We start from the raw sequence: 15,708 nt of genomic DNA on the forward strand, positions 1-15,708 counted from the left end.
GGGTGTCGTGTCATACCTCTTATCCGAGCGCGAGAAAACTCATTGTCATGGGCGAAGATTATAACAAGATCGACATTCGACAAGGTACCTTGGAAGTTCCAGACACAAGTACAAGACAGCAGTCGGCGATGTTTAAGTTTAAGCTTGACTCAAGACTCCCAACAGTAGTCATCTGGGAGGCGTACCGGGGTGATGCGACGTACGAAGCTTCCCCATCAATTAATAAGCGGTTCCATGCATCAATTTAATTAGCTATAGCCTAATTTAAACACGGTATCTCAGCGTGCGTGCATGTCTGACGCTCACGCCCAAATCAACCAGCTATATCGATCGACGCAGGTAAAATGTTTCCCTTTGAGATGTCGTCCGGTGATAGGTGCGACCGAGTTGGAGTGTTCGTTTTCTCTTCGCCCCGTTCCACCACGCGGAAGCACAGATCCGCACCGCACTGGCTGGAGATCAATTCGTGTTTTGCATTTCTTTGCTCCAGCGTAGCCGTGTCTTTCGCTTGGAGAACGGACCGATTAAAATTCGGACCGAGTTCACAAGGAGCGTGCGGTGCGTGCTTGACTAGGCCATCCAAAGTTTCAAACTCCCCCAATCATGCATCCGCACCCGGCCCCCGGAGACTTGGACCCGGCATCAACGAACGTGGATCGTTCGCGACGTGCACGCCGCATCAAATCAAGCCGTCGAGAGCGACGGCTACGGATCGACATGCATGCGTGTACCGCATAAATGATTTTTCTTCTTCGGTGAACAACGACGGAGAAACTGACAAGCGAGTCGGACGCTCTCAAAGAAGAAGAAGAAGAACGAACGAATTAAGCGACTCGACGACTGGAAGAACTTGGAGTCCGGAGGTACGGCTAATTAAACAGCGACCCGGGATGAAGTCTTATTTTCTTCCACTATTTTTCCACAAGCAATTTTGGCATCTACTGCGATTTAAATTTTGACATAGATAAATGGTGCGCCCCTGCGCCTGGAGTGTACGTCACAGCCGCTGTGCAACATGAGAGATTAACAGGCTTTGGTTTAGCACTAGATCAATCTATGGGCTATACCATCATCAGTGGTTGAGGCAGACGCACTGGCAGGATCGGATGAGGTCTTTATATTCTAAAAAGAAATGATATTGTTTGCAAAGCTACCGCACTTGTAGTTGCACGTACGCTTCTGCGCAATCGGAATTGTCTGGGAACACCGCATTTGTTTACTCTCGAAAAAAAACACTGAAAATGACAGGAACCTAAATTTAGACGAGTGGGAACATTCCATCTTACGCACCAGTAAAGGAGGCAGCCTAACCAGACAGGCTTAAACGCCACTGATCACAAGGTGAAGCTCTAAAAAAGGACAAGGAGCTAAGAAGAGGCCCCACTCAACACAATATGCCCCACCTGTCAGTGAATAGAGAACCCAGGGGCGCACTCGCAGCCGTGGGAAACGATCACCCGCCACTGGGACTTGGGCCCACTGGAACCCCGCACTGGGGCCACAGGGAAGTGAGCGACGCCGAGACGTCCTCGTCGTTTCCCACTCGCGTCTCCCCGGGCTCCCCGTGGTCAACTCGTTGCTTCCCCAGACGCTGACCGGCGGGGGAATAGGCCTTGGCCTGGCCACCCAAAAGACCGAACACCTTGCGCACACCACCTCCCTCCGCACCATGGGGGCGCCATGACACCACCACCCGCAGCTCCCGCTACCGCACACACCCCCACTCCGCTCCCTCCTCCTCCTCCTCTTCCTCCTCCCACATGCTTCCGCGCTACGGCCTCGTCGTCGCCGTCCTCCGTCTGTTCGTGCTCTTGTTGCCCGCGGCGCTCGCCCAGGGGCAGCCGCCGCTCCCGCGGCAGGACGTTGCCGCGCTCTACCGGCTGCGCGCGTCGCTGGGCGTGCGCGCGCGGGACTGGCCGGTCAAGGCGGACCCCTGCGCCGCCTGGGTCGGAGTCGCCTGCCGCGCCGGGCGCGTCAAGGAGATCCGCCTCCGCGGACTCCGCCGCACAACCGCCGGCGCCCGCAGCGCGTCCTTCGCAGTCGACGCGCTGTCCGGCCTCACGGCACTCGAAGTTTTCAACGCCTCCGGGTTCCCGCTCCCCGGCCCGATCCCGGCGTGGTTCGGCCGCGGACTCCCGCCGTCGCTCGCCATCTTGGACCTCCGCTCCGCTCACGTCAATGGAAAGCTGCCCCTCTATCTTGGCATGTCCGGGAACCTGTCGACACTTGTTCTCGCTGGTAACAGCCTCTCCGGCCGGATTCCGGCGTCGCTTTTCTCCGGTAAGACTCTCCAATTTGTTGATCTTTCGAACAACAATCTCACCGGTGAGCTTCCAAGCGTGTCTGTCTCTGCCGGTGACGTTGCTGGAGTTTTGTTTAACGCTTCGGGGAATTCACTGTACGGTGCAATCGATGATGGCCTTGGGTCCCTCAAAAGGAGGTTTCAGGTGGTCGATGTCTCGAGCAATTACTTTGGCCAAGCGCCCGGGATTGGATTTGGGAATGGCTCTGATGGAACAGTGTATGTCAAGATGAATTGCTTGTCAAGCATACCAAGCCAGCGCAGCCGTGGTGATTGCGAGGAGTTCTATAAAAGGAATGGATTGGCATTGCCAGAACCACCACAAGCATCGCCATCACCAGGCAAGAAATGGGTCAGGTGGAAGTATGTACTGACTGGAGTTCTTGGAGCTGCCGCAGTTGTGGTTGTTCTTTTCCTTATAGCACTGGTGTTTTGCTTGGTGGGGAGGGGGAGAAAGAGACCGAAAGGAAGAGGATTGGAGCAGAACGAGGAAGGCATCCGCTCTGGTCGCAGGAGCAGCAGTGTGAATCCGGTGGTGCTGTCACCCACGGCAGCCCCCTGGACAGCTAACACTGCACCCAAGGGTTTGCCTATCATCATGGAAGAGTTCACCTACGAGCAGTTGCACCATGTCACCGGAGGCTTTGGAGACTACAACCTTGTTAAGCATGGGCGCTCTGGGGACATTTACCAGGGTGTCTTGGATAATGGCTTCAATGTTGTTGTAAAAAGGATCGACCTGAAGAGCGCTAAGAAGAACATAGAGGAATTGGGCTTTCTTATGAAAAAATCCCATGGAAGGATTGTTCCGTTGCTGGGGCATTTGGTCAAGGATGAGGAGGCATTGCTAGTGTACAAGTACATGGCAAAGGGAGATTTGACAACCGTACTGCACAAGAAGCCTGTGCATGCTGAAGAGCGTTTGTGTTCATTAGATTGGATAACAAGACTGAAGATTGCTATTGGTGTAGCTGAGGCCTTGTGCTTCCTTCATGATGAATGCAGTCCACCATTGGTTCACAGGTATGATAATGCATGGCATGCACTATTTTTTGGAGTATGGTAGTTACAGAAGATTTTATTGCATAAAGTATCTGATGGCTATAGTAAACTAGTTCCGATGTTAACACCATGATAAGAAAATGGAAATTCCAGATGTTATGTAGATCAACGGATGATCACTATTTAATGAAGAAGTTCCACTAAAAACAGCAATTAAGATGGTGACAGAAGGAGAACAAAATTACCTATGTAGGCATATTAGAATGGTTAGTAATTGCACATCTCACTGTATGCATTTCCACCGATGATTTCTAACAAAAAATGGTACTGTACAAGTTTTTTGTTGACCAGCCATTTACAAGTGAGGACATAACCCTAGCTTAAAAATATTCATAGTATCTTCTCTATATTGCCTAGTTGCTCTGGATCCCTACATACAGTATATTCTAGCACGTATTGGAATATTCTGAGGACTTGGGTGTTTAGGAAATGAGTCAATTAAATTTTTAATTCTTTTCACTTCTGATTTTAGATATGTTTTTTATTACTATCTACGGGCATATGTTTTATTTACAAGTGCAGCACATTGTCAAGTCCCAGGTATAATTGTAAGCAGGGGACAGTACATGTTTTGTGCATAAGTATGAAAGCCTCGTGTCTCTTTCATGGAGTTGCAATTGCCTTATTCTGACTCTCCAGTTACGTGTTGATGTGTGTTGCTAATTTTCTTGATGTTTAAATAACTATTAGTACATGTTTTTTATTTTGATTTTGGCCTCGTCGTAATGTTTGTAGAGATATCCAAGCTAGCAGTGTGCTTCTTGATGACAAATTTGAAGTGCGCCTTGGGAGTTTGAGTGAAATTTGCCGTCAACCAAGTGAGGGGAGCAGGAGTTTTATCTCTAGGGTGTTGAGATCGTCAAAGTAAGATCTCTATGTTATCCTCCTCTACAGTTGGCATGCTATTCTTAAAAGAAACTAGATTTATTGTCACCTTGATGATTATAACTTGAGGATCTCATTAGGATAAAATAAGACGAATTGCGGGCAAATGTAGTGAACTATTTTTATTTTTATTTTGCGCTGGACACATGTAGTGAACTATTTAGTTGATTGATACAATTTCCCCTCAGTTTCATACTTACAATGAAGTTTTATTCATTAAGCTGGAGACATCTACTATTTATTTTTTCAGTGTAACTACAATTTTCCACTCCAAGAATGTGTCGCTGCAGACTATTCATCATACATGCTACTATGTTAGTTATTACCCATCCCCGTGGGAAACAAGGTTCTTGTTTAGAGTTGTTTTGTATACAAGTCAACAATACTGAATATTTCTGATGACAAATGGTTGGTTTTCTCTTACTCTAAAATATCACTGTAATTTAACTGTATTTTTATGAGGTAGGGAAGCTTTACATATTCTCCTGAGAAGAAAGTACTAGTCGACTTTTAGGTCATAGAAAAAGGGGTTGTCCGCATGTAAACTACACACTTACTACAAAACTCAGTGTTTTCTTAATATATTAAAAATATCAGCGTGCCTGACATTAGTATTTGTCTCCTTTTTATGGCAGGTCTCTCGACAAGAACAAATCAGGTGTGTAAATCTTGCTTTTTTTTTGCGGTAGTTTTATAATCTACTGTACAACCTGTGTGCAAATAATTCTGACAAGCTAAATAAACTCATGTTGTCTAATATCACGGCATGTGCTTCTCACCAAACAGGTCCACCAGCTAGCTGTTCATATGATGTTTACTGCTTTGGAATGGTGCTACTTGGGCTGATCACCGGGAATTTTGGTGCGAGTGGCTCGAGTGACACCGTCTCAGAGGAGTGGTTGGCAAGCACGTTAGGTTACATTGAAACCCATGATAAGGAGAGCATCGCAAATATTGTAGACCCTTCACTGGTTGTGGATGAAGACCACTTGGAAGAAGTCTGGGCAGTGTCCATTGTTGCAAAGACATGCTTGAATCCAATGCCCTCCAGGCGGCCACTTGCTCGGTACATCTTGAAAGCACTGGAGAACCCGCTAAGGGTGGTGCGGGAAGAGCTCTTCTCCAGCTCCTGCAGTTCACCTCGGCTCAGGAGTACCTCGTCTCGAAGCTCTTGGCGTTCTGCTTTCCATGGACACTCGTACCGATGGTCAGAGCTCACACAAACATCAGGGAAAGCACTTGCTCCCAAGCAGTCCGTGAAATCGCAAGGAAGTGACGAGGAGGAAAATCAGTTCTCGTTCAAGATGGCTTCACGGGAGATGTTCCCAGATCCAGTAGAGTTGGAAGAAAATGTTGTTGTTTAGGATCTCCACAGATTAGCGATACTTGAGACTTCTTTTAAATATCAGATGTGTATAATTCGACCTCTGATGTGCATATTTTGATGCCCCTAGTAGGTGAAAAACTGTGCATACAGGGAGTAGGCTCTCTTTCTCCTCCCCTTCTCATTTCACTTTTTTGTAACCTGTACTAGGAATAAATCTGTAACCTGTACTGAGAATAAATGGCCCACAGCAGCTGCGGCCCTCGCATTTGGCTGAAATTTTGGAAGAACATTCTCATTTGCCATACTGGACTTCTGAATTTGGTACTGCAAAACAGGAGCACGATCTTTTACTGGTTCAGTTTACTATGGAAGAGATGGTTCACTCCTTTTCGAAAAATATGGAGGAGATGGATGCATGGATAAATCTAGTGATAGTGTGGAGGCTTTAACAGCACAGAAAAGAGTTAACACAAAAACAAGGTCCCACCGAGACTTGAACTCGGGTTACTGGATTCAGAGTCCAATGTCCTAACCACTAGACCATGGGACCATATTGTGCTAGGCAAGCCGAACAAATTATTTGTATTTATGGTAAAGGACAATAAAGCAACACACTTTTGACACTTCAGCATTTAGCGTAAACTGCCAGATACTATGAAAGAATGCACAATCCTTCCTGCTAAATTAAGGTATGCCGTCTTTTGTAAGGGTTCTGGCTTGTGTACAGTTTCGTTGTAAAATACTCTCCCCCCTTTAATGGAAACGCAATGCTCCTGCCGAGGCGCTGAATTCGAGAAGAAATAATATCAAGCAATGCGAGAGCTTTTCTGTTCACATCTCAGACATTTGCACGTCCGTACACACGCTTCAGAATAAGCTCTTGTTACTGCTATGTGATATACAATGTCAACTATAAAGATTACACATGTGCCAACTCTTACTTGCCTGACCATTTTGTAAATGATTAAGCCTTTGCACGCAGTCCAAGGTGTAAATCTTAGTGAAATATTTGTGCAATACTAGTTAGTTTAGCATGTTATATACCGATTGATTTGCAGTTCTGAATGATTAAATAAACCAAAATTTTGCAAAATGTGATAGTGATTTAAAAGCATTCGAAGCAACTTATATTTGCTCTTATACAGACTAAATTGGTGATGGTAGTCAGTCACATTTGTACTATATCACCTGGATTTGTCTGCGTCACTTGTTTGCCCAATGGTGTTTTCATCTGTCGTTGATCTGGCACAAATCATTAAGACGGAAACAAATATAAATTTATCTACAATTGTAGATAATAGCATATCATTCTTTTTAAACATGTAATTTCTTGTCCATAACAAGTCATAGGCATTTTGATAATTAAATGAAACAACAATTGAACATAGCGCCTTCAGCATTAGAGTAGACCAATAATCACTAGTTTTTTTTTCTCTAGAAAGGTCCATTGCAGATGAGACTTGGGCTGAGACGTGCGACGCAGTCGCTCACTAAACCTATCGGCCCTTCAACTCATCTGTCTAGCCATGTGGCGAGAATCTGTCTTAGGGGTAACTGAGAGTCCAGTATTTTGCTCAAAAAGAAAAGAACCCGAGAGCCCAGAATCCTTATGAAACCCGACAGCCCAGCAAGTAAGGCCTGTCTGCCTATAGAAGAAGCTAGCGCCCTCGCGACCCGCTCATTTCTGCCAGGCGAGAGAAAGCTAGGGTTTGCAGTTGCAAGTCAGCACCTCCGCCGCCGCCGCCGCCATGGGACACTCGAACGTCTGGAACTCGCACCCCAAGAACTACGGCCCCGGATCCAGGGTTTGGTAATAATCTTATCTATTCTCTGCTTCGTGATCAAGTCCCCGTCATTTGATTACTTCTACCGCGCCGTGTCTTAGATTGATAGAGGCGATTTCTATCTACGGATGTTGATATCTTAGCCGGGCTAGATCTGCGGCGTCTTTCAACCATGTTATCGTGTGCTGGATGCAAAAATTGCTTTTCGCTTGTTCTCTTGGATTCATTGACCAGTGTTTTGTGTGTAACGCGTTTTGCTGTGTGAATTTGTTGTTGCAGCCGTGTCTGCGGTAATTCGCATGGCCTGATCCGGAAGTACGGGCTGATGTGCTGCAGGCAGTGCTTTCGCAGCAACGCCAAGGACATTGGCTTCATCAAGGTATACGCCACAGTGCTGATTTGATTTCCTCAGCAGTATATTTTATCTACAAGGCGTCTTGTTGCGATGAACCAGCTTAATTTAAGCCATACTTCCTGCAATTTATATTGGTTTGACTAACTAGCATAAAAAAATATTGCATACTGTAAGTTATGGCCTGTCATAAACTGCCTCAGAATGGTCCTGCTGAAGTAACCTTCCTGGTCAAGTCCTGCAATCATCACCTCATGTTGTACCTTGCAATTGTAGTCTCTCTGTTTGATCATTGATGCATGAATCGTTAAAGACCACTAGTTAGAATATTAGAACTGAAAGAGATGCACATGTTGCGGCCACTATATTTCTGATGTTGATACTGCTCCATTTGTTTCGTTCATAGCACGGAATGAAGTCTTGCTTTGTTCTCATCTTGAGTCCACGATTTTACTAACTGTACACTCAAGTATCTTTTGAGCATATAAATAGCTTCTACAGCCTAGCACAGTGACTGTATTGCAGTGTTACAAATCTCCATTATGTTAGAGAATCCTGTGTGTATTACATGAGTGACTAAGATAACCTGTAAACTCCACTTGTATTGATGATTATCCTTCTCAAAGACATCAGTTCCACATTTCTGTGAAAACAAAAATACTGTAGGTTTTATGTTTGAATTTTTGGTTTGGGTAAATTATTATCAGATGCATTTGTTATTCTTGGATCACTTTTTACCTGTGAATACCTGATTGTGCGAGCGTGGTTTTTTCATGTGCACCTTTTTGGTGTCTCGTAAGCTTTTAATTCTGAATCACTGAAATTGTACTCTTGTTTTGCAGTACCGTTAAGAATGGAAACCTCAAAAGAAGCATGGATTGGAAAGTTCTCATCAAACTGTGATGTTTCATTGAGGACGATCTTTATCATATATTATGTAATGACTATTAATGTTTGAATCTGAGTAATGAACCACTGCGACTATCCTCTGGAACAATGTGAAACACATAATTTTGTTGCTCTTCAGTCTCAATTGTGATGGAAAGGATGCGCTTGTTCTTATTTTTACTTTGATGAAGGATGCCAGGCACTTCAGTTCGATGCTAAATTTGTATCTATATGGCCCTCTGTTTTGTTCTTTAAATCTATGTCTGCTCTCTTTTGTTATGCTTGCTCTGATTTTTTTTTATCATCTTCTGCATAGTATTAATGTCTGGTCTAGATTGAGCAAGTGTTCTGACGTGTTGCAGTGTTTAATTTTGTTGGGAGATATGTTTTGGTCTGGTTGGCAAACCATTTGCCCATAACATTGCTAAGATGTTTCCGTATATATTCCTGGCTCATTCCTGTACTGTTTTTTTTGGGAATTTCATAGCAGTATTACCCCTTGTTAGCATATGGAAATGGTATGTTTACACGAAAGAAAATTTTAAGCTTAGTTCCTCACTCTCCTTCAGAGTGCTTTTTATCTTGATTATTTCGTTAATTCATGTTCTGGTTTCTGCACCTACCTTGAAACTACTCTGTTGTCTTAATGAAATTTCTTGTGGAGTTTGTCCAATCCGCAGCCTCATACGGCCACGCTTGTTTTCACGGTGTTTTGATAGCAACCTTTGCTACATCTACACTTCCGTTGCCAATTTGAGATTGGAAGTGGACAAAAATGGTGCCTTCTTGCAGCAAGACTACAGTACGGGTACATCTCTTTGTCGTGTCACACGAGGAATTTGCGAAATAGAAGGGGAAGGGACATGAATTTGAGTGTTGCCAGCATGATTGTCACAATATCTACACCTTTTCTTCGAGAATCACTATCTACTTTTGTGATGCACTGACATCTCCTGGTATGATTGCAAAGTCTAGTTCAACTCCTGTAAGCACTAAAAATCCCTACTATGGTACCCCTACCTATTGATCTTAGGATCTCTAGTTGAAAATATAGTTATGGTGATTTAAGTCGGTACGCATGGAGCACTGGCTACACCATGTGCAGACGTAGGCGATTGTAGATCCAATAGATACTCCCATAGGAGTATATGCTTAATAACTTAGCCATCCTTCCTGTTCAAGCTGCATTTTAGTCACTGAAAAAATGTCGCCGATCGAGAGATGATATCGATAGCTTATGCAATCTTATATGCTTAATAGTTTATGCAATCTTCAATATACTTATATTGAACTGAGTATAATTGGTACTCCTCCTGTCCCACATTAAATGACTTTCTATTACATGTATCTAGACGTTTTTTAGACATAAATACATGCATATTTGAATAAATTTAAATCAATTAATACGGACGGAGGAGTACTTTGCCCGAATGACCTTTGCAGTCACGGCTTTGAGCTAGGGGGAGTACTCACAATCATAACGATGAAACGAGAGGCGCCCAAATCCAGATCGAGGAGCTGCAATGGTGGCTGGAAACAAAGCAAATGGGGGTTTAGTAATACTAGTAGGATGGACATCCAATGGGCAGGGTATAACGAGCCTCGTCGGATGTATCCTTAAAAATTCCCTTGAGTTTGTTTCCCAACGTGGTATGCTCGCGGATCATCGCAGCTCATTCGAACGTGGAACGTCGATCAAGCAAGCACGGGCCACGCTTTGCCGCAACACAGCAACAGGTGTCGTCGTCGCGTCACCACGCAAGCCGATGCGCCCGTAGATGCCGCCGCGAGAAGCTTCCGGCTTCCCTCGTCTATCCAGAGATCCCGGGAGCCAGCCCCGAATACCGGAATCAATCGAATCGGAACGGCCCCCGGAGTCGACCAACAACACAGGTGGCCCAAACTAGATGCTCATCACGCAGTCACGCAGCAGAAGAAAAGGAAAAAAAAAGGCTCATCACGCTGGCGCACATCCCCCGTCCCGGGCCAATGGCCGCTCAGAATTTTATCCGGACGACGTCGACGAGATCGGAATCTGAAACCGCGAAGCGGATCAGACAGCGGCCGCCACCTAGCCTGGCTAGCCAACACACACGTAGCAGTAGGCCCGGTCCTTCCGTCCGTCCCATCACCCCCAGCTGTTCCCAGCCTGGACTCCAAACTTCCCTTTCCTTTCATTTCCTTTCTCCCCTTGGTCAAGATCCCTCCCGGGCCGCTTGCAGCTTGCTTGCGCACCTGTTCTCTGACACACGGGCCCCCCTTTATCGCCCTGCCTCCACGCAAGTGGCGCTGCTTTTCCGTGGGCGAGAGAGAAGGGGTCCGGATTGAATTAGTTAATGGCGTCCGGGCCCCCTGGGGGATGCAAATGATTAATGACCGGGATCACGATAATTTAATGGGTTGGATATGCACAGCCCATCCACCACTCCACCGTGCAGCTCAGCTCCTGCAGCTGCACAGCACGGCCCGTCGGCATGCGACCCGCCCGTGCGTGCGCTTCCTTCCTCGACTCTTTTAACAAATCTCTGATTAATCTGCGCTGTTTTCACATGCGTGTCAGGGGGGAACGCTCCTCGCTGGATTAGTAAAAGGGTTTCCCGTGCGATGATGGTGCTACCTGGAACCTGGATGGATTCCAGCCGAGGTAGCCAGCCAGGACTTCCTAGCTCGATGATCTAGCTGTGTGTGTGGACGGGTCCAAGGAAAGAGCTTTGGATTCTTCAAAACATTCCGGGCGCGCGCTCGTGCAAGCTCACAGTCGCCACGCTCTAGTCCTGCTATAGCACATGACAGGCTGACAGCTCGCTGTTGCTGTGGTGTGATCCATCCACAAGAGGACAAGCCGGGGGTGCCTGAAATACCAACGCGAATGCTTCTGGCGCCTGCGAAGAAAAAGTAGTATGTGCTACGTGACGTTCGGTGCGGTTGGGATGCCGTTGTTGGAGGAGGAGTAAAATACAACGCCAGGTGGAACGAACAAGGCTGGCGGATGGCCAATTGGCCTACTTGATGCGATAAAATGACATGCCGTTTGTTATCTTTACGCATCTCCAACAACACAACTTGTCAGCTATTGTTAACATCGATCATACCATGTACAGTACTCCGTAGATTAATTGGTAACCTCACGTAATTTACTGGAGACGTGTATTGGAACTTCAAAAACTAGATCTTGATTTGCTACCGCTGACCGACTGATTGGAACTTTCATCTTCCTTGTGCTTTACGGTTGACTATACGGTGAACTGTTCATCTCTATAGCCGCCGGCGGCAGATAATGTTGGACTCACAAAGAAAGCTCCGGCGGTATAGACTCTGCTAATAAGAAACGAACAGAAATAAAAATCTGTGACCTTTCCGTCCAAACAAAATGTGACCTACTTTTTTCGGTACTAAATTATTGTCGAAATATTACATGTATCTTTTAGAAAAAAATAAATATTACATGTATCTAGACGTTTTTTAAGAATAAATACATCAATATTTGGACAAATTTAAGTTAAGAATTTAGTATCACGGGACTAAGCGATCTTGCTGTCGGCCTCTGCGTCGTGGATCATATCACTCCTAGCACGTGCTTCACAGCCTTTTGCATCAAAGATCATAGCACCGCCACATAGGATGGATGATGCATCGTATGGATCAGTATCTTATGATATCAACAATTTTAACTCGCAAAAGAAAAACAATTTTCGAGTTCTAGCAAATCTTACCACGACTAGGAAGAAAATTACCGTGTGGTTAGCAGTCGGTCCTACGATTTGACACGATCACGATAACCACGCGCGAGACACTATCCGTCCGAAACACCATTGCCGCTACTGACAAGAGGACCAAAAGCAGGCCCAGCCGCACGTCAGCTGAGGTCCAACAAGAAAAGAAGTAGCAGCGGAACTAACCGGGGAGATCCCTCCTCGCCTTTCACGGCGCAGCTCGGATCCGTCTACTAGGCTCCAGCTCGCATCCCCACAGACACCTGCGCACTCATCCCCCTAAACCCAGATCCCTCACTGACACCCAGGCCAGCATCGCGGGCCCCGATCCAAACGTAAAGCGATCCCGGAGCTGCTGGTCTTGTGCGGTTACAGCCAGGGCTAGCCAGGATCCAGGCTGGCCAGGCCAGGCCAGCTCTCCCCGTGCCTTCCATATACACCCGCCCATCTCTTCCCTTCCCCTTATCCCTCGCTCCACCGGCTCGGCTCTCTCTGCCATCCGTCTCTGCCGCCAAATCGAAGCGGATCGCGCGCGGGAGTTTGGTGCGCGCCATGGATCCGTGCCCGTTCGTGCGGGTGCTCGTCGGCAACCTCGCGCTCCGGATGCCGGTGGCGCCGCCGGCCGCCGGCGCCGGGGCTGGGGTCCACCCGTCCACCTCGCCGTGCTACTGCAAGATCCGGCTCGGGAAGATGCCGTGCCAGACCGCCAACGCGCCGCTGCTGCTGCTGCCGTCCGACGGCGGCGAGCAGACGCCGCCGGCCTCGTCGGGTGCGCTCGCCGCCGCGTTCCACCTGTCCAAGTCTGATCTGGAGTGGTTCGCGCGGAAGCCCTCGCTCTTCTGCCCTTCCCGTGGGGCGGCGGTCCTCAAGGTGTCCGTCTACGCCGGCCGGAAGGGGACTACCTGCGGCGTCAGCACGGGGCGGCTCCTCGGCAAGGCTACCGTGTCCCTCGATCTCAAGGGCGCCGAGGCCAAGCCCGCGGTGCTGCATAGCGGCTGGATATCCATCGGCAAGCGCGCCGGCGGCGGGAAGGGTGGCAACGCGGCCGCGGAGCTCAGCCTGACTGTCCGCGCGGAGCCCGACCCGCGGTTCGTGTTCGAGTTCGACGGCGAGCCGGAGTGCAGCCCTCAGGTGATGCAAGTCCGGGGCAGCATGAAGCAGCCCATGTTCACCTGCAAGTTCGGGTGCCGCACCAACAGCGACCTCCGGAGATCAATGGTGCCCAAGACGGAGCGGGAGGCGGCGGGCAAGGAGCGCAAGGGGTGGTCCGTGACGGTGCACGACCTCTCGGGCTCCCCCGTGGCGCTGGCCTCCATGGTGACGCCGTTCGTGGCCTCGTCGGGGTCGGACCGCGTGAGCCGGTCTAACCCGGGGGCGTGGCTCATCCTCCGCCCCGCGGGCGACGGCGCGTGGGAGCCCTGGGGGCGCCTCGAGTGCTGGCGCGAGCGCGGCGGCGCCGGCTCGTCGGACAGCCTCGGCTACCGCTTCGACCTCCTCGTCCCCGGCGTCGACCACGCCGTCCCCATCGCGGACTCCACCATCGCCGCGTCCAAGGGCGGCAAGTTCGCGCTCGACCTGACCGCCGCGCACCCCCTGAGCCGCGGCGGCACCCCGGGCTGCAGCCCGCGTGGCAGCGGCGACCTGAGCCAGTGGCCTCTGGGGAGCTACCGGGGCTTCGTGATGTCGGCGGCGGTGGAGGGTGAGGGCCGGTGCAGCAAGCCCACGGTGGAGGTCGGGGTCGCGCACGTCGGGTGCGCCGAGGACGCGGCGGCGTTCGTGGCGCTTGCGGCGGCCGTGGACCTGAGCATGGACGCCTGCAGGCTCTTCTCGCACAAGCTCAGGAAGGAGCTCTCGCACCTGAGGTCCGACGTTCTCCGGTGACCGGCGGACTCGGTCGGATCACAAGCAAAATTGTACAAAGGCAGCAGTAGTTGAGAATCTAGGCAGTTTAGATGTTCTTTAGTTGGTTTGTTGAAGTAGTTCGATTTTGGTGATCGGTTAGCTGGTTCAGATCGCTTTATTTTTTGTGAGCGGCAGTGAGGCGTGGTGTGATTTTTTGTGGTTGGCTAGTTCACTTTTAGCCTTCTTCCTCTATAAACATGAGAGCTTTTGTGATCATCTACAACTCCATTTCATATGTTTCATATGCGCTTTCAGTTTAGAGTTTGACCTTGTAGAAAAGCAGTCTTTTTGCAACAAGTAAAAGACTGTCCATGGAAACAAACTGCGGTGCATCAACCAAATTCGCCCCTCCTTCCGCTCGCAAAATCGAAGCTTCTGAGGTTCCATGGCATGCGACATGCTTTCATCGACAACAGTAGCGAGGAGCCAAACCTGTAGTAGATGAAACCAAAGCCTGGGCTGGAGTAACATGAAACGCACGGCACAGGACAGTAGGATGAGGTGCATGAGGGGCCAGGGCAATGGATGGCAGGTGTGGTGGTGGAGTACGGCCGGTCTCCCCGCCCATCCGGCCGGGCTCTCGGCACGCCCACCAAATCGCCCACCGGCCGTTCAAACTGGTAGGAGCAAAGCAAGCAGTAGTGGCAGCAGGGCGTGGGAGTGTGGAGCCTCCCTGGTGCCGGAGCTGTTGGGATTGGCGCCCAGCCAGGCCAGCCACTACTCCCTTGCCTGTCTGGTCCGGGCATCCTGCGCCCGCTGGCGATTGGATTGGGGCCGGGACGGTCTGGTCCTTCCGGGCAAAAAGGAATCCGACGCCAACCACTGATGATGGACTTTTCTTTGAAAAGAACAAGTGCTGCTTCACTTTCAGATGAGACTTTCAAAAATAGATGCCGAATTTGCCAAATCGAATTTCGGCACAAGGCTCAAACGTGAAAGAGCTGCGACCTTTGGCGAAAGTACAGTCAAGCACAAAATTAGCTCGAAAACAATACTGACATGTTTTTATCGAACTTGGTCCGACTAAATCAGCTCCAAAACAATACTGGCATGTTTTAATTGAAAATGATATTCTCTCCATTTCATAATTCTTGTCAAAATATTACAGGTATCTAGACGTTTTTTAGGAATATATACATTCATTTTGACAAATTTGAGACAAGAATTATAAAACAGAGAGAGTATCTGGCACATGTTTTATAACGTGATTGATATAATGGATAAGATAGTTTGACACTCTCTCCTATTTTCTTGAGCCTATTTTGGCTTGTCCTAAAAAATAAAAGTTCTTAGCTGGTTTTTCTTTATTAGTAGTAAAAACGCAATGATGCCACCTACATTTAAGGCAAATAGCGACACTAGGATTGCAACCGCTCGCGAACCACTACCGGTGCCAATGAATACATCTTTCATCCTCAGGGTCATCAGCCCAGTCTCTCGCTAAGAAAATGACAGTCGTATGCACGTCGTCGACGCTCCACGCTTAGGTTGTG

At 48.4% G+C, this 15,708-nt stretch overlaps 3 protein-coding genes, 1 long non-coding RNA gene and 1 other non-coding gene across 5 annotated transcripts; 3 read left to right on the plus strand and 2 right to left on the minus strand.

The window, feature by feature from the left end:
• Nucleotides 1–1,362: 1,362 nt before the first annotated feature.
• On the plus strand, nucleotides 1,363–5,878 carry LOC100823307 (probable LRR receptor-like serine/threonine-protein kinase At2g16250). Its single transcript, XM_003558666.4, has 4 exons — nucleotides 1,363–3,325; nucleotides 4,100–4,228; nucleotides 4,885–4,907; nucleotides 5,036–5,878. Exons 1-4 carry the CDS (start codon nucleotides 1,761–1,763, stop codon nucleotides 5,611–5,613), a joined length of 2,295 nt encoding a protein of 764 aa, XP_003558714.1. The 5' UTR covers nucleotides 1,363–1,760; the 3' UTR covers nucleotides 5,614–5,878.
• A 176-nt stretch (nucleotides 5,879–6,054) lies between these two features.
• On the minus strand, nucleotides 6,055–6,126 carry TRNAQ-CUG. The gene has a single exon. It is a non-coding gene; the product is annotated as a tRNA-Gln (tRNA).
• Nucleotides 6,127–7,224: 1,098 nt separating this feature from the next.
• Nucleotides 7,225–8,820, plus strand: LOC106865732 (40S ribosomal protein S29). Its single transcript, XM_014896414.2, has 3 exons — nucleotides 7,225–7,386; nucleotides 7,640–7,739; nucleotides 8,555–8,820. The coding sequence occupies exons 1-3, from the start codon at nucleotides 7,325–7,327 to the stop codon at nucleotides 8,561–8,563; spliced, it is 171 nt and encodes a 56-aa protein (XP_014751900.1). The 5' UTR covers nucleotides 7,225–7,324; the 3' UTR covers nucleotides 8,564–8,820.
• LOC112270157 lies at nucleotides 8,666–10,364 on the minus strand. The gene is made up of 2 exons (XR_002962531.1): nucleotides 10,074–10,364; nucleotides 8,666–9,773 (listed from the first exon to the last, which is right to left on the minus strand). It is a non-coding gene; the product is annotated as an uncharacterized LOC112270157 (long non-coding RNA).
• A 2,329-nt stretch (nucleotides 10,365–12,693) lies between these two features.
• Nucleotides 12,694–14,438, plus strand: LOC100826176. The gene has a single exon (XM_003558675.4). The coding sequence runs from the start codon at nucleotides 12,866–12,868 to the stop codon at nucleotides 14,192–14,194; it is 1,329 nt and encodes a 442-aa protein (XP_003558723.1). The 5' UTR covers nucleotides 12,694–12,865; the 3' UTR covers nucleotides 14,195–14,438.
• Nucleotides 14,439–15,708: the final 1,270 nt, after the last annotated feature.

This window comes from Brachypodium distachyon, chromosome 1, assembly GCF_000005505.3.
Source record: "Brachypodium distachyon strain Bd21 chromosome 1, Brachypodium_distachyon_v3.0, whole genome shotgun sequence".
Taxonomy (NCBI): Eukaryota; Viridiplantae; Streptophyta; class Magnoliopsida; order Poales; family Poaceae; genus Brachypodium; species Brachypodium distachyon.

Bases quoted from the DNA above. Each gene is read 5' to 3' on its own strand.
- LOC100826176 (XM_003558675.4), top strand. From the start codon at position 12,866: ATGGATCCGTGCCCGTTCGTGCGGGTGCTCGTCGGCAACCTCGCGCTC.
- LOC100823307 (XM_003558666.4), top strand. From the start codon at position 1,761: ATGCTTCCGCGCTACGGCCTCGTCGTCGCCGTCCTCCGTCTGTTCGTG. The intron at 3,326-4,099 runs GTATGATAATGC...TAATGTTTGTAG, and splicing joins AGTCCACCATTGGTTCACAG to AGATATCCAAGCTAGCAGTG. The intron at 4,229-4,884 runs GTAAGATCTCTA...TTTTTATGGCAG, and splicing joins AGGGTGTTGAGATCGTCAAA to GTCTCTCGACAAGAACAAAT.
- LOC106865732 (XM_014896414.2), top strand. From the start codon at position 7,325: ATGGGACACTCGAACGTCTGGAACTCGCACCCCAAGAACTACGGCCCC. The intron at 7,387-7,639 runs GTAATAATCTTA...TTGTTGTTGCAG, and splicing joins GGCCCCGGATCCAGGGTTTG to CCGTGTCTGCGGTAATTCGC.